Source organism: Sinocyclocheilus rhinocerous, unplaced genomic scaffold, assembly GCF_001515625.1.
Source record: "Sinocyclocheilus rhinocerous isolate Xijiao unplaced genomic scaffold, SAMN03320098_v1.1 scaffold142, whole genome shotgun sequence".
Classification (NCBI taxonomy): Eukaryota; Metazoa; Chordata; class Actinopteri; order Cypriniformes; family Cyprinidae; genus Sinocyclocheilus; species Sinocyclocheilus rhinocerous.
Window position 1 is genome coordinate 710,750 of NW_015644380.1, and position 25,238 is coordinate 735,987.

The 25,238-nt window shown below is 38.6% G+C and overlaps 1 protein-coding gene across 1 annotated transcript in view; it reads left to right on the forward strand.

Annotated features, from left to right (window-relative positions):
• The first annotated feature begins 344 nt into the window (after positions 1 to 344).
• LOC107758299 (uncharacterized protein C8orf34 homolog) overlaps positions 345 to 25,238 on the forward strand; it is a 101,711-nt gene continuing 76,817 nt past the window's right edge. The window contains exons 1-4 of the mRNA XM_016576010.1: positions 345 to 429; positions 14,712 to 14,856; positions 14,944 to 15,075; positions 24,909 to 25,037. Coding sequence (XP_016431496.1) covers positions 361 to 429; positions 14,712 to 14,856; positions 14,944 to 15,075; positions 24,909 to 25,037 — 475 coding nt within the window. The 5' untranslated portion in view covers positions 345 to 360. The remainder of the gene's footprint in view (positions 430 to 14,711; positions 14,857 to 14,943; positions 15,076 to 24,908; positions 25,038 to 25,238) is intronic.

The following is a 25,238-nucleotide window of genomic DNA, read 5'->3' on the forward strand; positions in this document are numbered from 1 at the left end:
AATAATGACACTTACTGTGTGTAAACAACGAGGGCGGGTCTCTCGGACCTGAACAGCCAATGAATAAACATTCATGTAAGGTGTAATGTTTTTGATTGGCTTTGAGAAGAAGCCGTCGCCAGCTACTCTGCCGAGACCGGAGGAGGGATAGTCCCATCAGATAAGATAGTGACCGAACCGAGGGAGGACGCAAACCCTGGTACTTTCAGCATGTGCTGGAGCAGCAGCCGAGCTCAGCGCTGGATGTCCGCTCACTGCCCGCTAGAGATCCGTCCACACTCCGCAACCCCGCACGTCTGAAGATGCTTGGCGATATTTAACGATATCTAAACCCTTTGCTGTTTACCGCAACACATTCTCATGGCGTCTCTACAGCAGTCAAGAATTCAGTCATACCTGGAGAAGAATAAGATCGGACCCTTGTTTGAGGTATGTTACAACTTTTCACAAAAGATGTTCGTGAGGCACCTCGGGATTTTGCTGCATTGTAAATGAATGAAGCAGGAGCTACTTGTGTCTACTCCAACGCACGTTTAGATGTGAATTAGAGTTGAATTGTAATTGGATGGTGGCAAAATAAATTTTTAGAACATTTTATTGTGTTTTTATCCATTTGAATTGAGAAGTGAATGAATGTAAACGGGATATTTGCGCTTATGAGGACAGTGCAAATCCTCCTGCATTCACTTACATTCAGTCAATTAATTGAACTGTGGGAAACTATAGCCTAGATGTTGTACTTGATTTGTTGCATTAAATCAGCCACTAAAGCAGTCAGCTCTCGTAATAGCCTAGTCTATAGAAATAATCTGTGGTAATGTGATGGAAAATATCTGCTGACTGGACGCTTTCTATTAGTAACCCAAACTGATGCCTTTGTTTCTGCTATCAAGATTTTCGTATTAAAATATACTGTTTTTGGAAAAGTCAGGCTCATGTCAGCACTCTTCATATAGGTTATTTCTTTACAGTTGTAAAATGTAGGCCTAGTGTATTTTGGCCCATCTAATGAATGCTGTACTGTAAATCTATGGAGACACGTTTTAACCATATTGGAAATGAACTACACAGGATTAAATTTATATCATACACGACCCTTATGAAGTGACAATAGAAGTTGTGAGAATCTGTAAAAATTTAGGATTTATAGGACCAAAACCAGTTTTGAGGTAATGTTGAAACGTATCATGAAAAGGTTGTAACACTTTCTACGTGTTTAGGCACATTCTTTCTACTGGACCTACAAAGATCGCACAAAATGAGACAGTGTATATGTTTACATTTTAAAATGCTTATAGCATAATAATAACAATAATAATAATAATAATAATAATAATACTAATAATGTTTAAAAATTCGAATACAACAATAAATTAATGTTTTAAATTAACGTTACAATCCATATGTAACAGAAGCAAACTTTGTATTCCTCATTGATTTAAAGAGTTTAGAAGTACTAGGTTTCTAAACTACTTAAATTTATAGCAGACATATAACATATGGATATATTATATTTACAGAGTATACACATAGTTATAGCCATTTAAATAAAATGTTACAGTCCCGGTCTCCTCTACTTTTGCACTGTCAGCATCATTGGATAATCAGTATGGTGTGATGGACTAAATAAACAGATTGCCTTTAAAATAGTATCAGACTAGGCATGTAGCTGCCCAATATGTCTGAAACAACAGAAACTGGACACACCAGTCACCTTGAGAAAAATGACTTTTTTGCTCCACACCACAATGAACCCAAATAGCGTTGTCATCCACCAACGCTATTACCTCTATGAGGCATCTGTAGTAAGAAGCACAGTCCATACGAGTCAAACTGATGATGTATCAACTGTCTTGTAGCGGGGACTGTGTGCATGGGCTGAATATTAAACAGCAATAAAGCTAAAAGCAGCGCGGGTGTGACCTAGTACCATGGACAGCGGCGCCGCGCAGAGATCTGCCACATGAACGCGTTTCCCCCAGGGCCGAGCGCTGTGAGTGGGTTGCGCGAATGTCTGTCGCCTTCTTTCTCTGTCGCTTTTGAATTGTGTTGGTTTTGGAGTATTTTATATCGAATAAACAGTCTCTTGAAACTGCCTCAGATTAGTCTGAAAGTTCCTAGAGGTACGTATTTTTATGAGACCAGGTTGGAAAGTTCAAATATAGTAGCCTACTTCTAAAGATTACATTATAATTTACATTATAGTGCACACATACAGTAACTGTAATTGAAAGAAGATTAGAACAGGGCTAGTTGTCACACTGTTTGTATCCTAATAACTAGTAGGTTTTGAGTCCAAACGTCCTAACAAAAATGTATATTTTCTCTAGCAGAAGCTGGTATGGTGGAACATCTAGTCTTAAATTGATATATTTTTTGTGTAACTGAAAGTCTTCCAAACTCAAAGTTTAATATCATCATATATTTGAAGGTAGTTTTAAGGGTTTTTTTAATTGAAAGGACAAGAGTTTTAATTTAATTTAATTTAATTTCATATTTTTATTTAATTTCATTTAGTTTCATTTCATTTCATTTTATTTTACTCCAATCCATCCATCCACTGCGTGTCTTGTAGGGTTGTGGGGATGCTAGAGCTATAGGCAGGGATTATTTTATTTATTTATTTATTTTATGTATTACTGTTTTGCTCAAAAGCTTGTATTGTGACAGTTTACCTCGTTTAGTGCAACAGCGCGCCCCAATCTTGGTCATTGTCTATTCTGTGAACTGTACTGTATCTTTTTTCTTAGGCATCAATGGTGAAAATGTTAAATCTTTGTTTTTTTATATAAAATATTCACTGGAGTAAAAAAGTGTGACAACTTGCCCCAGTCCTGCTTGTATGTTCATTAGTACTATACAGTAACTCAAATATTGTAATGTAAAGTGTTACCCTAAAATTTCATTTGCACTGCACTTTCATATCCATTCATAACATGTGACACCAGTTTTGTCCATCAGACTATGCCTCTGTTATTTTATAATGTCACTGCAAACAGCTGATATAGAGCCTTAGTTTGTTTGCACATCATAACTATTATCAGTATCTCTTTGCAGGTGTGTTTGCCTGGTGTGTTTCCACTGTATGCTGTAACTGTGCTCAGTACGAACGCTTTGGCACAGCAACACAGACATACTGTACGAAAAAATGATGAATGACCCTCTCAAGCTACTTTACCGTTTCTTGAAAAAACGAAGTTGCCAAGTAAACTTAAATCGAGGTCACCGTGAATGCAATATGCATGGGACTGGGGAATAAGACGACGACTGTAGCTGCTGCATCTTTAAAGTGTTAGACCTTCCTCACAGAGGCACGGCAACACAGAACTGTAATATTTTATAGGTCAGTATTTTTTAAAATGTGAAATACATTTGTATGCCACAGCATTTGGCCACTGATATGAATATTCATGCTATAAAACTACTTCTTTCTCTCTTTAAACTGACTTATCCCACTAACACATTCAGTGCCAGCAGCAGCAAGGAGAGAAGAGCAATTTGTTACCATTTTTAAGTCCTTATCGCTTCACTTAAGTCCAGATAGGATGGGAGTCGACATAGTTAACTGGTGCTCTGAATTAATAAGGAAGTTCTCCTGGAAAAAAAAAGAAAAAGGACAAAATGGAATAAATGTAACAATACAGACAACATTTACAGCATGCTTATACGCCTTCAAATTAATATAATTAAATCTACCTGCACTTAATTAAGGGCTTGAACTATTTTAATATTTCCAGTAGAGTGACATACTATGTGGGGGTTGAAGATCGAGTTATACTCTAGCTGGTTTGATTAGCATTCACTGTTTTGCCTGAGCACTTTTTTTTTTGCATTCATTAGTGAAGAGATATTTTAATTTACATCTTCTTGAGACTTTCCAAGAAGATTTGCCTTATAATGATACCCAAGATCTGTACTGAGAAATATCTTTTTTTTATTTTTTATTCTCACTTCGTTCTATAGACTTTGGCAAGAAGAACAATACATTTGCAGGAGTATTTTCATAAATAACAAACCTAAGACTAAACTTAAGGATGCAGAGAGATGGGACAGCAGAAATTATGGACTCGTAGGTAGTTGCTCCACTCAGCTGTGACGAGAACAAGTTTCAAATCAAAGTGGCCGCCTCACTGTGTAATGGTTGTAGGCAGTGCAATAAAGGGAGTAAAATGTTTGTAAAGCAGCAGCATAATTGATATCTGTTGTGAGAATTGTGCATTCAACCACAAAATACACTGTAGTTTGAGCAAATGGAGGTTTGATTAGCATACTAATGCATTCAAGCAATAAAACCACAAGTCATTTCAGTATTTGGAACTTATACAGTTAATATATTCTTCCTTCGGACAGTATGTGCTTACGTGTGTCCTGGAATAATATTATTATGGCTGGAGGTTTGATTTACTTGCAGTTTACTGAGCCACATAAAAACTCGGTACGAATCTGGTAGTTTTATTTCTCTCCTTCACAGTGGGGGAAGCATTTTTGTTTAAAGGATTAGTTCAGTCAAAAATGAAAAATTGCTGAACATCAGGCCATCCAAAATGTAGATGAGGTTGTTTCATCATTGGAACAGATGTGGAAAATTTTTGCATTACATCACTTGCTCACCAATAGATCCTCTGTAGTGAATGGGTGCCGTCAGAATGAGAGTCCAAACAGCTGATAAAAACATCACAATAATCCAAAAGCAATCCACACGACTCCAGTCCATCTATTAACATCTTGTGAAGCAAAAATCTGTGTTTGTAATAAACAAATCCTTAATTAAGAAACCCATTATAAACGAGGCATTCGTTGTATCCAGTGGGGACATAATTATGGATTATAATGACTTATACTGTCTTTTTACACGTTGCATTGCATCGCGCCGCGTAAACATAAAACCATGTCTGCATTTGTGATCGGAGAAATGACAAACAACAGGCCCTACTCTACTGCCCAAAAAACTCACTTTAAATACTGTATATAAAATATAAAAACTCTTTAAATATAAAAAACTTACTTACAGTATGTGAGTCAGAAAAGCCGGCATTGTAGTCTACTCTACCAGGACCAGGACACGGTCCTCCATAAAATGTACTGCACACATCTGAATATTTGGGTTGAAGTGTTCTGGATGACTCTTAACTTTTATAAAGAATATCTCTTTGTATGTAATAATTATGCTAAGGCTTGGCATATTGCTTCGTCGCAAAACTTCCTCATTGGTAATGTGATCGTAGTATCGAATACGTAGTATTCTTCGCAGGCAGCGCTGATGGAAGACGTCTACCTTGTGAGAAATACGAGCTGATGCCTTCCACGTTTCTGCTGCATAAGTTGCCATCGGAAGGATGATAGTTGAATACAAGCGAAGCTTGATGTTAAGTGAGATTGACGTAGATGACCAGGTCTTGCACATTTGTTGAAAAACTGATGTTGCCTTGCCAATCCGGCATTTGACGTCTATCTCTGCATCTCCATCTTGTCCAATAGTGCTGCCAAGATACGTAAACCTACTAACCTCTTCAATGTCACTTCCATCAACCTTAATCCTTGGCATGTCAGCTTGAGCGCCGATATGCATGACTTTGGATTTTTCTGCACTAATGTGTAATCCGACCTTCGCTGCTTCTTCATGCAAGCTTGATGTTATTTCCTGTAAATGGTAACTGTTTTCAGCGAGCAGAGCTATATCATCCGCAAAATCAAGATCAGTGAGGCGGTTCTGTCCATCCCAATCAATGCCTGCGTTTGGTCTTACCATAGCCTTCCTCATGACAAAATCTAGGGCCACTATGAATAAAAATGGTGACAAGATACATCCTTGTCTGACACCGGTCTCAATGGCAAAGAAGTCAGTGTGGCCTGTATCTGTCTTGACGCAGCAGCTGGAATTGTTATACAATGATTGGAAGACAGATATGAATTTCTTTGGCACACCATACAATTGTAAAATATGCCATAAAGATTCACGATGGACACTATCAAAGGCTTTCCTGAAATCGACAAAGTTGATGGAAAGTGGACATTGATATTCTACGCATTGTCCAATGATGTTTCGTAAAGCGTAGATTTTCTCGCTACATGATCGTCCTTTCCGGAAGCCAGCACGTTCTTCTCGGAGACGTTTGTCAACGGCTACCTGCAATCGTCTTAGGAGAACTGTGGAAAACACTTTTCCTGGTACTGACAGGAGGGTTATGCCACGCCAAATTGTACATTCCATTTTATTCCCTTTTTTTGGTAGCTTAATGATGGTACCCTTTTTCCAGTCTTCAGGAACAGCTTGCATTCGCCAACACGCATTAAAGAGATCTGTAAGCTTCGCAACTACAATGGGACCACCATATTTTAGAAATTCTGCCTGAATTTTATCTAAACCAGCTGCCTTATTTGATTTCTGTAACTTTATGGCAATTTGAACTTCTTCTGCTGTTATATTGCCTTGTACCACATCTAGCTCCTCCTGTGCTTCCTCCTTACAAAAGTCATAGGTGTTTAAGGGAAGCGGCTGATTTAATGTCTCTCGGAAGTATTCAACCTATCGGTCGTTCTGTTCCTCCCTGGTAAGGAGCAACTTACCATTCTTGTCTTTGATTGGAACAGAGGAACTACTCCAGGCTCCTGATAGGTCTTTAATGATTCGGTACAGGGCCATATCATCTTGTGAATTAACTTATGTTGGAAAAAGGTGTTTCTTACGCAAAGGTTGTTATATGTGCAAAACGACAACAACCGTTCACCATTATCTGACAGGCATTTCGATGGTGGGAAAGGACCAATGATGTCTTCGAAACCCTGGCGGTCACGGCTGAACTGGGCATTCATGTCTCCAATAAAGATTTTGAGATCATGTCTCGGTATTTCGTCAATCACGGCCTGTAGCACATCATAGAACTCCTCCTTTTCAACGTTATTTGCTTCCTCGGTTGGTGCGTAAACCTGAATGACTGTTGTCCGTACATGGGCTGATGCAAAACGGGCCGTGATGATCCGATCGCAAACTGGTTTCCACCCAACCAGGGCACGTATTGCTTGTTTGGGACCGGCAATGGCGGAGTAACTTAAAATACTACTTCTAATAAGATTCTAAAGAATATGTTACATATGTTATATGACAATATATGCGTTTGGAGATGTTTCGAATAAAAAGGAAAAAATAAATAAAACATAAGTGCTGTTGTGGCTGCTGTATGTCTGAACTGCTTTGACTTAGTTTGGAACTATGTTAATTAGCAGAGCAAAATAGACAAAATATAAAAGCAACATCACATAATTGTGCTAGTGGTCTGTCAACATTTGTGTTGAGTCCAAAAACAAAAACAAGAATTAAGTGAATAAGTGAATAGCAAACAAGTATGCATTGTACACATGCTGACCATGACTTTGTTTTGTATTGACCAGTTTTTTTCAAATATTTGAGAACTTCTGGCTATAGATTCCTTGAGCTGCAACTGTCATTGTGAAGCTCCTCAGTCTCCCACAAGTGACAGATTGAATGCTACATCAGCACATAGAATATCGATAAAACCAATTGTCTGAAGAATCATTGCATTTCCCACTTGTAATTGAAAATGACACCCACCACAGGCAATTGAAACCTCAAGAACCGTTCAGTCTGGGTTGGTATATCTCAGTGGGTAATATAGACATATCAAGTTTCAGCCAAAAAGTTCAGATGGGATTGAGAGCCTATAACTTAACGGGATATCATCGAGGGATGTGTGACAGCGAACCATTTTCTGTCATTCAATAGTGAACCTTAAATGAAACAGAAATGTGTAAGCTGTGTAGGTCTTGTTAAGACTTTGTTAATTACAGCACAGCAGAGGGTCTGCACACACACACACACACACACAGCTCTGTACAGTACCCTGAGGAGAGACACACACTCACAGCAGGGTTGAATAATGGAGAGGAGATAGAGAGTTCCCTCTCTTGCCTTTATTTATAGAGGTTTCTTGGTGGTCTGGGCAGTAATTAATGTTTTAGTGACCTGAAGACACCCGAGGCGTTGGAGCAGCGTGAGCTCCCCTCTGGTGATCTTGAGCAAATGCCCTGCATTACAAGACAAGCTCACCTGATAGTCCGAAGCGAAATAAATACAATATTAAGTGGATAGCATGATCAAATCATGGCCAAATCAAACATGTCTGAAGATGTTCCCTTATTAAGAAATGTGACACCATCCGGATAGGAAAGTCTGTGATTACCACATTTTTTCACAACGCTTCTGAAATATACTGACCTTTGTTGAACACCGTAATTAAATGTAAACCCCTTGTTGTGCACATTCATTATATCCCAGTCGACATACTGTAAGAAAGTTAAAGCAATAAAGAAAGTCTGATCACGCACTGCTCTGAACGATGTATCAACGTCAGCTATGTGTCCTCATCTTATCTAAGTCTTAATTATCTTAATTATGCACATTATTGTTTTTTAATCAAAATTATATGAATGTTTTTTTAAATAATCTCTTATGCTTAACAAGGCTCCAATTATTTGATCAAACATAGAGTAAAAACAATAATATGAAATATTTACAATTTAAAATAACTTTTCTATTTTAATATATTTTAAAATGCAATTTATTCCTGTGATGCAAAGCTGAATTTTCAGCAGCCATTAATCCAGTCTTCAGTGTCACATGATCCTTCAGAAATCATTCTAATATGCTGATTTGGTACTCAATTCTAATCAGTTATTACTGGTGCTCAGTTATTAATAAATATTCCTATTATTATCAATGTTAAATACAGTTTTTGCGGCTTACTATTTTTGTGAAAACCAAAATGCATTTTAAAATCAGCTGATTTAAAATCACTAGTTATTTTTTAAATATATTCAAATAGAAACCGTTCTTTTAAATTGTAATATTATTTCACAATATTGCTGTTTTTACTGTGTTTTTGTTCAACTAAATACTTGGTGGGAAAATAGATTTATTATTATTATTATTTTATTTTTTATTTTTTATTTTTGTTAAACGTAATTATTCCAAACTTTTGACTGATAATGTATACATGCCACTGTATATATGTAAAATACTTCAATACTTCATATTTTATATATAAATGAGTTATGTTGTCTGTATTGCTCTCTGCGGCTGTACCACTCCTTGCCTTTCCTCCTCCTTCTGTCTCAAGGGCTGGAACCCATCCAGAACTCTGTCCAGCCTTCAGTCAGCGTCTCCCTGCTGTGACGTAAGGCGTAAATGAAGGAATCAGAGGAAAACGAGAGTGCAGCCTCAGGAAATGCTGAGCTCTGGTTAAAAACTCAACATATATATACAGTAAGATCAACTGTGGCGACATATTAATAAATTATTGCATCCATACTGTGTCTAGACAGTGAGTCAGGAGACTATATAGTAAATAATTCATTTTAATTCCGTAAAAAGGAATTGTTGCTTCATTTTCTGAAGAGTTTTTGTCAGTGACTGAGACTGAGTCTGTAGTAAAACACAGTATCAGCTTTCTTCATGACTCATGATAGCTCAGCTGAAAACACTCATGAACTCCAATATAGATGTTGTTTCAACCAGTCATGAAGGACTATTTGTTTACAACGTTTAAACTGCCCAGCTGAATGTTACTGGTAAAGCAATTTTTATATTATTGTGATTATTATTTTAAAAAATAATTTGAGAAAATGAAATCATAATCACTGCACTGAAGATTGTTATATTATTCAAGAAATGTAATGACTGCTTTCTAGACCGAAATAAAATAAAAACATAAAAAATATTGCTGCGATTAGTTATCACAACTTGAAATTCAACATTAGAATAATTAATAATGAATAATTTCAATTTAAAAAATAAGTTTTTGTGCTTGATATAAAATGATAAGTTTAGTCAACTTGTTATAACTAATTGAAGCAGCATTTTTACATTATACATATTAGCATTTTAGCATTATACATATATGTATATAAAATGTAGCACATGACATTACCTAAATATTTTTAATTAGGTTAGATATTGATATATCTCAAACCCCTTTCATGGCATTTCTTCTTAGCCAGCAGGATTATTTTGTGCTGCAAAAAAATAATTTTCCTTTGTTCAATAAATTTGTTCAATTATTTAATTCATTCAATTTATTCAATCAATCAATCAATCAATCAATCAATCAATCAATCAATTGGTTTGTGTTTAAAATGAGAAAAAATCTGTTAGACAAAGGTGATAAAAAAGTTAATTTAATAAGAACAAGATATACTGAAAAAGTCTATATACAATTGTAGCCTATACAATATTTAAGATTTTTTTTCTGGAAACAAAAATATTGCAAAAACAAAAAAAGGGCAAAATTTAAATTCATTTGAGTGAAAAAGTCTTAACCCTTGATAGTTGAAAATGTTAGAACTCACAACTGATGGTCAAAGTCAAGCACATTGCATTATGGGATGCAGTATTCTGCCCAGTGGTCTCTGCTGTAACCTGCACATTTTGTTAGATGTAGTAGATCACCTGGTGTTTTATGTGTGAAAATGTGCTTACTGTGCATGGTTTACATACTATTGCAGCAATAGTAAGAGTAGTGTGGTGGGACTGGATATCATTCCAAACATTCTCTGACAGAGAATGTCAATGCGCTGAAGGAAGTGCTTTGGAAATGTTGTCCACGACAGAGCTTGTTCTTTAAAACTGGCACTGAACTTGGCTTGCAGTCAGGTTGTCTATTAGAAAGGCTGAGATTGCTTCCCCCTGTCAATTTCCCCAGTCTGTCAGTATGATCGAGAGATCCTGTGTTTCTCCATCCTGATGATGCAAGAAAATCAATTGAAAAGCTTATTTCTGTGCAGGGATTTTGAGCTAAATTTAAGTATATCTATGCATGCACTCCATAATGCAGATATTACTAACATACAGTATCTTATTCACTGTCAGTGAGACTTTTCTCATTGGATGTGACTTCGAACCGTATCATCACCCTGTTGACGTCTCTATTAAAGAGGTCAGTGAAGTAAGCAGGGAAAACCCCTCTCAGATTGCATCAAATGCTTTACATTCTTGAAATTAGTGTGTGTTGTGCTGCAAAAAAATAATTTTCCTTTGTTCAATTAATTTGTTCAATTATTTAATTCATTCAGTTTATTCAATCAATCAATCAATCAATCAATCAATGTGTTGGTTTGTGTTTAAAATGAGAAAAAATCTGTTAGACAAAGGTGATAAAAAAGTTAATTTAATAAAAACAAGATATACTGAAAAAGTCTATATACAATTGTAGCCTATACAATATTTAAGATTTTTTTTCTGGAAAACAAAAATATTGCAAAAACAAAAAAAGGGCAAAATTTAAATTCATTTGAGTGAAAAAGTCTTAACCCTTGATAGTTGAAAATGTTAGAACTCACAACTGATGGTCAAAGTCAAGCACATTGCATTATGGGATGCAGTATTCTGCCCAGTGGTCTCTGCTGTAACCTGCACATTTTGTTAGATGTAGTAGATCACCTGGTGTTTTATGTGTGAAAATGTGCTTACTGTGCATGGTTTACATACTATTGCAGCAATAGTAAGAGTAGTGTGGTGGGACTGGATATCATTCCAAACATTCTCTGACAGAGAATGTCAATGCGCTGAAGGAAGTGCTTTGGAAATGTTGTCCACGACAGAGCTTGTTCTTTAAAACTGGCACTGAACTTGGCTTGCAGTCAGGTTGTCTATTAGAAAGGCTGAGATTGCTTCCCCCTGTCAATTTCCCCAGTCTGTCAGTATGATCGAGAGATCATGTGTTTCTCCATCCTGATGATGCAAGAAAATCAATTGAAAAGCTTATTTCTGTGCAGGGATTTTGGGCTAAATTTAAGTATATCTATGCATGCGCTCCATAATGCAGATATTACTAACATACAGTATCTTATTCACTGTCAGTGAGACTTTTCTCATTGGATGTGACTTCGAACCGTATCATCACCCTGTTGACGTCTCTATTAAAGAGGTCAGTGAAGTAAGCAGGGAAAACCCCTCTCAGATTGCATCAAATGCTTTACATTCTTGAAATTAGTGTGTGCTAATGGTGCGTTCAAGTCATGTCGGATAGATCGTATTTACGAGTTGAACGCACATGAATGCCACCACAAAGTCGTTATTACGAGTGGGAAACTTGAAATTTTCTTTAAGCCCAGAGTTTCCGAGTCTGGGGCGTGTCAATGAGAAACATGGCGGAATCGATGGATGCAACGTCTGTAGTTGACGGTAAATTTTTGTTTAAATTGATAGTTTAGTTGTCCTATAAACTTAAATTGGTCATGTTCTTGTTACGCAGCTGAAATCCAAGTAAAAAAATGCAGACCCTGTTGTATTTTCTTGTAATTTATTAAAATAAGGTACACCGCCATCTTGTGCCGACTAAACTGACTTGAACGCACCTGACGCCGTAATTACGACTTGTCAACTCGTAAGTACGAACGTCCCAGGAGGACTTGAACGCAGCATAATCCACGCCGTGCTTTCCTCTTTACCACAAGGGCAATTACACACTAGGGAGCCTGGGGTAGTTACAGTAACAAACTAGACTTAGTAACAAAAGTCCTGCTAAATTTACTTCCTGCTAAACCGACAAATTACAGCTCTCTTTTATGTACCCCCTGTTGCTAGGTTAGTTTAATTACCCAACAAGGCTTATGTGTTGTAATTACCGCATTTACATTTACTGTCTTGTTGATTTGTGATTGTCTGGCTTGTAACACAGAACTGATGCTTTTTTCGTTTAAGGGCCTACACTTAAAGTGGAAACTGATAAAAGTTGTTTTTGCATGCTCTAGACTTATTTATGAAATGCCTAATTTTGTTTTTATATCTCAAAAAAGTCAAAAGATTGACAAAAGCATTTTTTCCAGAGGAGGATAAATATGTGTTTCACAGGCATACTTTATGGTTTTAGTCCAGTCTGAATCAAACACGATTGTGTTGTTGACACAACTTTGATTAAACAAATTACAAAGCAAATTGCATCTCAGGGGTCTTCTGAAAAAACTGATCCTGTCCGGACTGGATTTTCTGTGATTACAGTATATTATTGGTTTCAAACATCTTAAAAAGAGGTCTTAAAAAGTATTACATTTGTTTTAAAACTCTGCAGTGTAAAGAAAGGAGGCGTGACGACAAAGTGGGGATCCAAATGCAAGGCTTTAATAAGAGCGTAGTCAAACAGGCGTGGTCAACAACAGCAAACAACGATGGCAGTGGCAAGGCAAAAGAGAAATCCAGATAATCAGGCAATGGTCAACATGCAGATACCCCGGATCATTAAATATTTCATTAAATCTAAATTCTAAAATCTAATTTCCGTTTTTCAGGCCCCCTGTTTGGAAACTCCTGGTTTGGGAAACTAATCATGTCAGAAAAAGACTTTACACATTTTAAATGTACTTTTGATGATGTCTACCAGCATTTTTTTTTTTTATTGTATTTTTCAACATTAATCTCATTTTTAGTTTTGCACAGTGGAAAAGTTTCCAGATATCCAGATTTTTTCGTGATTGCAATATCTTATTGGTTTCAAAAATGTTGGTACCGAAAACCCCAAAATATGATGCTCTCCTACAAGGTACCTTCCAAAAATATATAAAGCATACCCATTTTTACTGTGTGAGAATAGTGTTAGTTTTGTGATATTATAGACTGTATGTTTTTGTTTACATTTAAGAAAAAAAATTGTATTATATTTTCAGTTTTCAAATGTATTTTTAAATTATTATAATTATTTTATAATATTATTCCATTTACATTATTTTATAATACATTTTTTATTTGATTAACTAAAACATATTTACCTTCAATTCATTTATTTGTGTATTATTTTCTACCCAATGTTAGGTTTTAGGTACATTTCAAAATAGGACTGCCTTTAGAATAAAACAATTAATAACGATTAATAACTTCCAAACAGAAAGAATAAAACCATAATAATATGAAATTTGACAAACGTTTTAAAAATTATATAATTATTTAACACATGTAATATATAGATATTTACCAGTATTGGCTGTTGCGTTTTTTTTAACACATTATCATATGAGCAAAATCTAATGTTGATCAACCTGTAATTCATACATATTTATATATTACTACATTAACCAACATCAATACATTTTGATGTTGTAGTATTTTAAACTTGTAGTTACACTGTTTTGTAGTTAAATGTGTGCCTGTTTTTATTACTGTTTTAATTTATTTTATTTGTGCAGGTTTTACAACAGGACTAAAAAAGTCTTAAATATAATTTTAAAACTCAGATACACCTAATATTTAAATATTATAAATATTTCTCAAATATTTTGTAAAATTAAATTCTACAATCTAACTTTCCACTAACAGCCTTTTGCGGACCCCCAGTTTGAAAACACTTGGTTTAGAAAACTGATCATGTCCGAATAAGGCTTAACACATTTGAAATTGAATTTTGATGATGCCTACCAGCAATTTTTTAAAACCTAAATCTCATTTTTAGCCTTCCATCCTGCCAGTTAGCCTCCGACAATTCCCTTCTGCATGCTATAGCTCATATAATACTCAATATCAGTGTGAGAATATTTCCCTGACCAATTACCAATTAGTTTTCCTGATGGTGAATACTTGCCAACGCTGCTGATTCAGGTTGGCACGACGCAAGCTGGCGTGACAATGTGCTACTTTAGCTCAAGTTCTCTGGCATTTACTCACATGCTGGACATCGGTACTCTAATCGCTTTTTGTTTGGCTCTGATAGGAGATGATGACCAAACTGATAACTGAGACACCAGACCACCCCATTCCTTTCCTCATTGGCCATCTGCAAACCAAGCAGGAGAGTCCTGGCAGGATTCAGAGGACTCTGTCGGGATCTGCAGCATTGTGGGCCGAGAGCTCCTCAGGTGGGTATAGTTCAGAATCCTTCAAGCTGTTTTGCACATAGAGAAAATGTAGATCACTACCAGTTTCCTCCGTCTCTCTCTCTATAGAATACAAAGGTACACGACGGGACTCCAGGGGTTATGAAAAACCTTGGCAGATCCATCCCAAGAAACCCAAGAAATCAAAGAGTGACCTGGCTGTGTCCAACATTTCCCCTCCGTCTCCTGAGTCTAAATCATGTGAGTCCCGCTGCAAGAGAGAAGCTAGTGTCATTACATCAGTTTTATGTGATTCAGCTGGCTGTTAATCTGAGATCAGCCATGCATTTTCAGAGATCAGAAATAGAGGAGACTGTCTGTACATTAGTGAACAATGACGACTTCTATCTTTAGATAGTGCCATTATGGAGGCTGTCAGCATGAGCTCTGAGTGAGGGAGTAATTCGTATCAGAGTCTTTAATAATTTAATTTGATGCTCCGTTACTGACAGCGGTTCTATTTCTGCCTGAGTGGAGGCTGTCGGCCAGTTTTGGGGAAATGGCACGAAGGGAGATTGTAAATACGTGTAACCCCATTTTAAACTGTGGATGTGTGCCTGTGCCCATTTCCAGCTGACTTATTTAGATAGTAAAATCCTGTGATTGTGTTTTTGTTCTTGTACTTTAAAGCAATAGTTCAACCACATTTTTAATTGTTTATTAATGTTGTTCCAAATTTACTGTATGACCTTTCTGCTCTTTTCCTTGAAATGAATGTAGACACTGCCAACATCCAAAAAGTATGAAAAATAAGAGCTTTATTTGAGGGAAAGGCCTAAAATTAAGTCACGAATGGAACACAAAAATCATTGAGTGCATTTACATACACAGTCATGTAGATCATGCTTAACCCTATAAAGCCTACCTTATCATATTCAATATGCACATTTTGAAGGCATCTGAATTATCAACAAGATCAAAACTTTGCCGTTATACACAATATACTATGCCTACCATCATCTGACTGATATTTTGTGGTTTTTCTTTTAGCAAGTAAAAGATATAGAATATAGAGATATATAATTTTATTTATATACTATGGGAGATATAGAACTGATATTTATATAAATTTGTAATATGTAAGCCTATTATAAATATCTCATTGGTTTAAATTACAGGTTATCAGAATTGTATTACTATTTGACCTTATAAATAACAACATCTGCACCAAATATATATATTTTTGAAGCTCTGTATTCCCACCATATCATACTATATAAACCATAAAAGCTAAAATAAAAACATGTATGCAACCCCCCCTTTTTAGATCTTTTAATATTTTGTCAGTGCTCAATAAACATTCCTTTTTCCATTAAAAGAAAATTGATTTTTAATGAGAATTATTTCGCATGTCAGGCTTTACAAGGTTAATTGTAGGTAATGTAAACTAAAACTAAAACTTCCTAAATTGTTGTTCTTTTATCAAAAAGGAAACATATTTAAAGTCTCAAACATTTTCATGTATTTGGGGGGTTTTATTATGAACATTTGGTAACATGTAAATGCACTTCTCAGAGTCCAGTTTTGAAATTCGCAAGTGTGTATGAGATTTGAGAGCTGCAGTAAATATTGCTTCTTTTTTGCGTGAATTATTCATTTAACATCTTTGAAGTGTCAGCTACGTCAGGTGTTCACAAAAATGTAGGCTCTTGGTTTCCAGGCAGTGATGTTTCACATAATGAGTCCAGAGGTTACTCTGCAGCAAAATAAACACAGTGTAATTTACACATGGAAACATGTTGCAATATGCATAGTAGCTCTCATTTTCAAGCTCATGCATGAGACAGAAAGGCAGAATCTGTTCTCCCTAAGCAACAAATTGTGCAGGACTCTGATATGCTATAGATCTACCTGATTTATTGTCATGATTCTGTCATGATTTTACGCAAATCAAGCTCATGCATAAAAGCACAGTCCTTAAGGCATCAAAATACTCATTTCAGACCAATCCAAATGATCTCCCAGATCATCATAACATTCACTAATTGGTCGTGCTGGGTATCCAGCGTCCAGCTTTAGTGCTGTGGCGCTTGATCACGGAAGCTAATGAGCTGTTTTGTTCTTTTACCTGAGATAAGCTGTGCCGTCATTGTGTCATGGAGTTATAATATTTTCTACCCTTTTTTATTTATTAATTTATTTTTTGTCAGGTGAAAATGCAGCTCTTACTGTCTGCCATAACATTGCATTCTCACAGTACTTTTTGTCTGCATAGGCCATGTTTAAAGCAATTACAGAGGCTTGGGGAATTTGGATGGGAAAACACCCTGTACAAAAATAATTTGCAAAACATGCACTGCACTGAAAGCAAATACCTCTGAGTCACAGCAGTGGCAAACACATTTATCTTGACGTTGTGAGTGTTCTAAATTATTCAGTGTTACACTTTTTGCTGCAAGTGCTCTTAGTCAGACTCACAGAGGTATTGCATGTGTCTGGCAATCTGCGGACATTTGGATTTTTTTTGCATTGGGGCTGCGTACAGTGACAGCGCTAAAAAAGTACTTTTACCTGAAACAAATTGTCAAGAGTCCTCGGATGATGGACAGAGTAAAATTGCCTTTAAAATGCTTAGTTATTGTTCAATTAAGGAAAGTGACTGATACTGATTTTAGTTGGATGTGATATTTCCATATTTATCGGATTTTGGTATTTTCTGACCTGAGAAGTATGACGTGATTTGCGTAAATTAGAAGAAAAAAAATTGTGTTGTAATGACTTCTAACAATGTATGGTTGTGAAAACGTGTATGGCTTGTGTGATTATCAAATCACAAAGGTGATTTAATTAGTCTGATGTGCTGCGTGTTTCAGAGTGAGGCACAGCATTGTGTTTATTTACACTAGGGATGTCACGATACCAAAAATCTAGTATTCAGTACTGATACCACCAAAAGTACACGATACTCGATACCCAATTCGATACCACGGTAAAAAAAGAACACTAATACTTCAACTTTAACTCCTTTATTTAAACCTTTTAACAGTACAAAAACACAACAATAGTGGCACTTGGCCTTCAAATAATAAATAAAATGAATTGTGTTGTCACTGTACCTTCATTTCAGTAGTCGGTATCAATACCAGTACCAAATCCCACGGTTCTCGGTACCAATTTCGTTACCATAGCAAAAACTATTGTAATGCTATAATAATTAAATATGTTAAAACATTGTAAATCATGTAGCCTTCAAATATTGTTAAATTATGTAAACATTGTATTAAAAATATCAAATGAACGTAATAAAATAACAAACACGTTACAGATAACAGAACAAGTGGCTGGTCTACTGCACTTACGCTGCAAGACTTAATGCACAGATCTGTTCTGACACATCAGATTGGTTTTGTCCCGTCCATTGCTATGGTTATCACAATGTCAAACATTGCAATTTCAGATTCAGTCCCACATTTTAATGCAGTCGTCACTCCTGAAACTTTGCAGTGCGTACTTAGCATGAAAAATACAACTTTTATTCAAATTATGAATGGGTTATACACAGAAAGTAAGCAAAGATGTTCCCTTATAATCAACGAAGCTGATATCATTTAAGTTCAGCCGCATCACAAACTCACTGAGTGAAAACAAAGTCCTTTTAAGACAAGTCATGTCACTCGGCGGCCATCTTTGAAACGCCTCTCGGGCATGCAAGTGCAACTCCTATCTCTTTGAATGGGGAAACATCTAATACTCCAAATCTGTTCACTATGCTTATGATTAAATTTCATATTTGAAATCACCAAAGAAATCGGACAACAACTGTGTCATAAATGTTGTTACTTTGCTCAAATATCGTTATAAAAAGCTTATTTTTCAGGCAAGATCAGCCAGTGCCCATGCGCAGTCCTAAGAGCACGTCTCAGAACGCTGACTGTTTCTATAGCAACCGGGACATGATGTAGATATGTGGGGGTGTGTTAGAACGAGCCGTTTTAGGTAGGCGTGGTTGACTCTTAACTTTTATAAAGAATATCTGTTTGGATTTGAGACTTTAGTCTTTGCAACGTTACAGATCTTTTTTATGCACCAAGAGCTTGTAACACTCCAAAGAGAAAGGAAAAATTGAAATCGCATCATATGACCCCTTTAAGCGTTGCATTTTTCCCCATTCAAAACTAGTGAATGAACTCTGTTGTGATTCTGATTGGCCATTGCGTTCACGTGCTCAACAAACATATCTGTGATTGGTTACAATGCTCAGCGCTGCAAAAACACATTGTAAATTAAAACCTTTGACACTCTTCACAGACACTCACACAAACACGGGACAATTTGAAAGCAGCCGCTTGTCAGCGGGTTGGTGCTCAGTAGTGATGGGAAGTTCGGATCATTTTACCGACTTGGATCTTTGAGTCTCGTTCAGCAAAATGAACAAATCTTTTTTCGAGTTATTTCGTTCTTTTCGTTCATTTTAGCAAAATATAATTAAAATGATTTCCCTAACACATCTACTAGTCTGTCACGTGATGAACGAACGACTCGAAAAACCAGAAGACTCGAGAGATTAACTAATTAATTCTCTTTCCGGCTCAGACTGCATAGGTTAAGCTTATGGGTCTGTCACGTGATGAACGAATGAAAAACCCAAAGACTCGAAACAGGTGAACTACTTGACTAATTCCAGTACAGAACCTATAGGATGTTGCGCATGCGCGACTGAACAAATCACTCCCCAACATGACTCGTTCTTCCCGAGTCACATTAAAGATTCGTTCAAAATGAACGAATCGTTCAAGAAGTACACATCACTAGTGCTCAGTACTACCGGTACTGTGGAAATGCTGGTATGGTTACGTTTTTAAAATTATAAAAAGTATTGACTTGGTACCGAATTACCAGTACTTTGACAACACGCAAACAGATCATGATCTGATGTTTTCAGTGTACCAGAGCAGCTCGGTTCACATTAAAAAATGCTCCACAACAGCTCATCTTTCCATTTGCTCTTTGGTTGGGTTGCTTTTAACGTGCATTTGAAAATGCAACATGCATCAACAACTTCCAAAATTTGTAATGAGAATTGATTATAAATCTGTTATGAACAAAAGAGAAGCTTGAAGGTCTTCCTGCAGTTTTCCGCAACTAAATAAAAAGCAAAGCAAAGCAAAGAAATGAAGACAACCATAAATATTAGTAATGTAATTGTGATTGTTGTTGTCACAATTGAGTTGTTAGTTTCTTCATCATGGAGTTTTAGTTCCCATTCAAACAGTCTCTCCAGTTGCGTCACTGACGCTTATGGGGAAACTCCTATTTACTCTGACACTGAAGACTGATTTGTTCACATTCGTGTAACTGCACAAACCAATGCTGCTTCAACCCGCCAAAAGGGGAGGAGCCGACCGCTATATAAGTCGGCTCTGAGTGTCATAAAAAATTGTCTCCTTCAGCGTCAAAGTTCATCTCCTCGCTGACTTTGCAAGCAAGAAGCCGAAGAAGAAGAAAGTAGCTCAGCCTGCTGCTCACTGCCGTGAGAAGGAGCCCCCGGCAGCGTCATTCGGTGCATTTAAGAGCAAATCTGAGTGCATCGCGAGTTCCTTCGGCAGATCTGAGGAGGAGGCTGTCGCTGATGACTCCATGTCATTGACTGATTTGGATGCTAAATAATGGCCGTGTTCAGGCGAAGAGCCTGAAACCCCGCCTCCGATGCAGACAGCATGACCCAGCGTGGACAGCAAGCTGATCGCTGCTCATCTGTTCCCTCCATCGGACCTGGGGTTGAAAGCCCATGCAGCGCACCCATCTAAGCCCTGCAGGACTACCTCAGCCCTTGCAAACAGGGCTTATTCAGCGGCTGGCCATTTCTGACGCCTTCAAAGAGCTGCGCACAGCGACTGACTTGGCTCTGCATTCTACTAAGGCCGCTGCTCAGGCAATTGGCACGGTCATGGCCAACTTGGTGGTGCTGGAGCGCCACCTTTAGCTAAATCTAACATAGATCAGGGACGCTGACAAGGTTGCTTTCCTAGACTCACCAGTCTCTCCCAAAGGACTATTTGGCTCTGCTGTGGATGGATTTGCCGAGCAGTTTACAGGTACACAGAAGTCATTGCAGGCAATGTGTCACTTCCTGCCGAGGCTCTCCAGTGTTGCGGCTGTTTCAAGTCGCGAGAAGGCTCCATCCTCTCAGCAGCCTGCCAAGCCAGCACCACCTCAGCTCCAGCCTAAACCTGAGTCTGCGCTTCAGCAGCACTCCCGGACAGTGAAACTTTACCCATTTCCGAAGCGTCAAGGTCCCCGCCCCAGAGTGATGTTGGACCCTGAGCCTCAAAAGCCGTCCTGATCAAAATGCAGAGAGGAAGAGGAGCGTTTGCTCTCCATCCCTCCATTTAACACTGAGCAATGGAATCCCCATTCAAGGCTTGGAAAGCTATCCCGGATGTGTCAAGTTGGGTTCTAAAAACCATAGAATGAGGCTACTCACTTCAGTTCACTCGTAGGCCACCTCGCTTCAGAGGTATCATTCAAACTTCGGTACAGGACAATGAAGTTCATGTTCTCCAGCCCAGAAGTTTTACGAAGTGCATAGACATAGCTCTTACCCCTCTGAGACAGATGGGAATCCGCATTCTGAATTACCTTGACGATTGGCTGAACTTAGCCAGATCAGAACGGGAACTCATTGCTCACAAGTCGCTGCTGCTCAGCCACCTGGAGCGGCTTGGCTTGAGAATCAATTTAGCCAAGAGCTCTTTGTCTCCCAGCCAGCAAGTGGTCTTTCTGAGGACAGTTATCGATTCTGCCAGGATGCGGGCATGGATTACGCTAGAATGTTCCCTGACTATTCAGCAGCTAGTGGCATCTTTCAAACTTGGGACTTTACATCCCCTCAGGGGTTTCCAGAGGATCCTCAGCCTCATGTCGGCCGCTTCCTCTGTGATTCCTCTGGGCCTGTTTCACATGTGGCCTCTTCAGTATTGGCTCAAAGTCCATGTCCCGTCACATGCTTGGCACCTGGGACGTTTTCATCTCAGGGTAACACACCGCTGCATCAGAGCTGTGGCCCCTTGGAAAACTCCTCGCCTGTTTCAATCAGACGTCCCATTGGGACGGACCTCCAGAAGGAAGGTGGTCACAACAGATGCCTCCAACTCAGGTTGGGGAGCTCTGTACGAGGGCAGACCGGCATTCGGCTCCTGGTTGAACTTGGAGCTACACTTACACATCTACTGCCTCGAGATGATGGCGGTTTTTCTAGCCCTAAAAAGCTTCCTACCGGCCTTTAAAGGGGCACCAAGTCCTGGTCATGATGGTGGTAGCCTTTATCAATCACCAAGGCAATCTCAGAGAGATGATGGCGGTTTTTCTAGCCCTAAAAACCTTCCTACCGGCCTTTAAAGGGGCACCAAGTCCTGGTCATGATGGTGGTAGCCTTTATCAATCACCAAGGCAATCTCAGATCACACTCCCTTCACAGGTTGGCTCGACACCTCCTTTTATAAGCACAAGGCAAACTCCTCTCACTGAAAGCAGTTCATGTGCCGGACAGACTGAACCAAGGGGCAGACATGCTGTCCAGGGACAATGTGGCTCCAGGAGAATGGAGACTACATCCCCAAATGGTTAAAATTATCTGGTCTGTCTTCGGCAGGGCAGAGGTGGACCTTTTTGCCTCAGAAGACATCTTTCACTGCCAAATTGATTTTTTTTGACACAGTGAGATGCCCTGGCCCACGACTGGCCCAGCGCTTGCCTGTATGGCTTACCTCCAGTTGCCCTGCTTCTTCAGGTTATCAGACGGGTTAGGGAAGTCAGATCCTCACTCCTCTTATTAACCCCCACTCTGAAAGAATCAGATGTGGTTCCCCGAGTTGATTCAGCTGCTATCAGCAGCCCCTTGGCTGATACCATTGAGGAAGAACCTTCTCTTGCAAGCGAAGGGCATGATTTGGCATCCCCGGCCAGAGCTGTGGAGCCTTCATGTTTGGCTCCTCGACGGGAGCCTTTGCAGCTCCCCGCGAGTCTAACTAATACCATTTTAGAGGCTTGAGCTCCAAATGAGAAATGAGCACCCTTTAATGGTCAGTGTGCAGCATGGAACCAGGACCTGTCATTGTGCGACGTGTCCTACGTGCTAACCTTTCTACAAGAGCTGCTGGATAAGGGGCGCACCCCTTCCATGGTCAAAGTATATGTGGCAGCCATTGCAGCAAATCATTCTCTCATGGCTGGTGCTGACTTTGGACTTATCTATAGTCCTCAGTGCCCTGCGAGGTCCTCCCTTTGAGCTGCTCCAGTTGCTTAAGACCGCCCTCCTTCTGGCTTTAGCATCGGTCAAGCAAGTGGGTGACCTGCAAGCACTGTCAGTCAGTGCTTCATGTCTTGAATTTGGGACTAACAACTGTAGAGTTGTCCTCAAACCGAGACACGGCTATGTGCCAAAAGTGCTTTCCACTCCATTCAGAGCACAAGTCATCACCCTCATAGCGCTCCCCAATTCAGAAGGTGAGCAGGGTCCTAATCCACTCCACCCGGTTCGGTCTCTTAGAGTGTATGTTGAGCACTCTGGCCCATTTAGGCACTCAGAGCAGTTCTTTGTATGCTTCGAAGGCCACTCTGTAAAGGGCAGCTGGTTATGAAGCAGAGACTGGCAGGATATTAGATGCTATAGACCTAGCTTACGCCTTAGCAGGCTTGCAGTGTCCTATAGGCAGTGTTGCCAAGTCCGTGGTTTTCCTGCGGAATTGGGCTACTTTAACACTGTTGCCGCGGGTTGTTTTTCATGTTATTGGAGTCGCTTCATCCGCGGGTTGAAGCGACTCCAATAACATGATATTTATCCCCTGGAATGCGAATTTTAGCAAGGAATCCCGCCAAAAAATGTGTATTTTACCCCCCGGAATGCGATTTGTAACTGGGGACCACCTCGAAACACGGTTGGGCTAGTTTTGGGCTAGTTTTGAGTAGCGATTGGGCGGGTTTTCTTGTGAAAACCTGGCAACCCTGCCTATAGGTGTGATGGCCCACTCCACCAGAGGAATGGCCCCTGGGCGTGGTCCAGCGGGATTTCTATTGGTTATATTTGTGCAGCCGCCGACTGGTTGTCGCCACCTACCTTCACTAGATTTTATAATGCCTAATCCCCTTTGTAAGTGGAGAGGGTTATGTTATGTAGTCCTCAGCCTAAGTGGCTTGGTCTCATTATTGGCTCATGCTTACAGAAGCCCTCAGTACGGGTGCTCCGGAGCTGGGCTCACAGAGCGGCTTCGTTCTGCACTTGCTTATAGCACAGCACTATTGGATGTGTTCCCCATAATGAACGCAACAGCGACGCAACAGGGGAAACCATTCAAAAGGGAATGATCCGGTTACTAATGCAAACTCGGTTCTCTGAGATAAGGGAATGAGTATTGTGTAGGCTGGCGTGCTATAAGGCTGCACGTGAATCGATGACTGTCACTTCAGTCGAAAGATTCTGACAAAATGACGCTCAGAGCTGACTCCCTTACCTCAGAGAACCGAGGTTACGTTAGTAACCGGAGTGTTTGTTCATAGTCAGTTTCCTGATTCCTTTGTTTTAGTTTTACCTCCAGTCATCAGTTACCATGGACATTCATTAGCGAGCACACGTGTTTGTATTTAGTTCATCACCATTGTGTATTTCATTGAGTGTTGCTCAATTCCTCTCCCACATTGTCTGGTTTTGTTTGTGTTTATGTTTGCATGCTGTCTCGAGTTTGTTAAGCCTTTGGAGTTTGTTATAATAAATATTACCTTTATTTGGAAACTTGACTGTTCTTCTTTATCATCTTGGACAAAACATGACAGTTGTTGTGTAAAATAAAATAAAATAATTATGATTGTTATCAATGTTTGTAATAACAATATATAATAATTATGATTTTAAACTTTTATTATAGTTAAATACTTTGCTTTAACAGTACAGTAATATATTTATTTATGTTTAATTTCTATTATTTTAATTATATCAAATTCAATTATTTTGAATAATAATAATACAAATTATTATTATTATTGTTTTTTTATTATTTTTATTACGTTTTTAAAAGTATTTTATTTGTCTTCTGTTGCAGTGCCGCGTTCAATACTGCGCCCTACCTGGGACTGGAGGACCAAACCTGAGAGCCGAGACTTTGATGAGCTCAATCACATACTGCAAGAGAGCAAAAAGCTCGGCAAGGCCCTGGAGAACCTGTCCCACAGTGAGTGAACCGACAGCTACCCAGTGCAACACCCCCATGGAAATCTTAAAGGGGTCATATGATGTTGCTAAAAAGAACAATATTTTGTGTATTTGGTGTAATGAAATGTGTTTATGCGGTTTAAGGTTAAAAAAACACATTATTTTCCACATACTGTACATTATTGTTTCTCCTCTATGCCCCGCCTTTCTGAAACGCGTC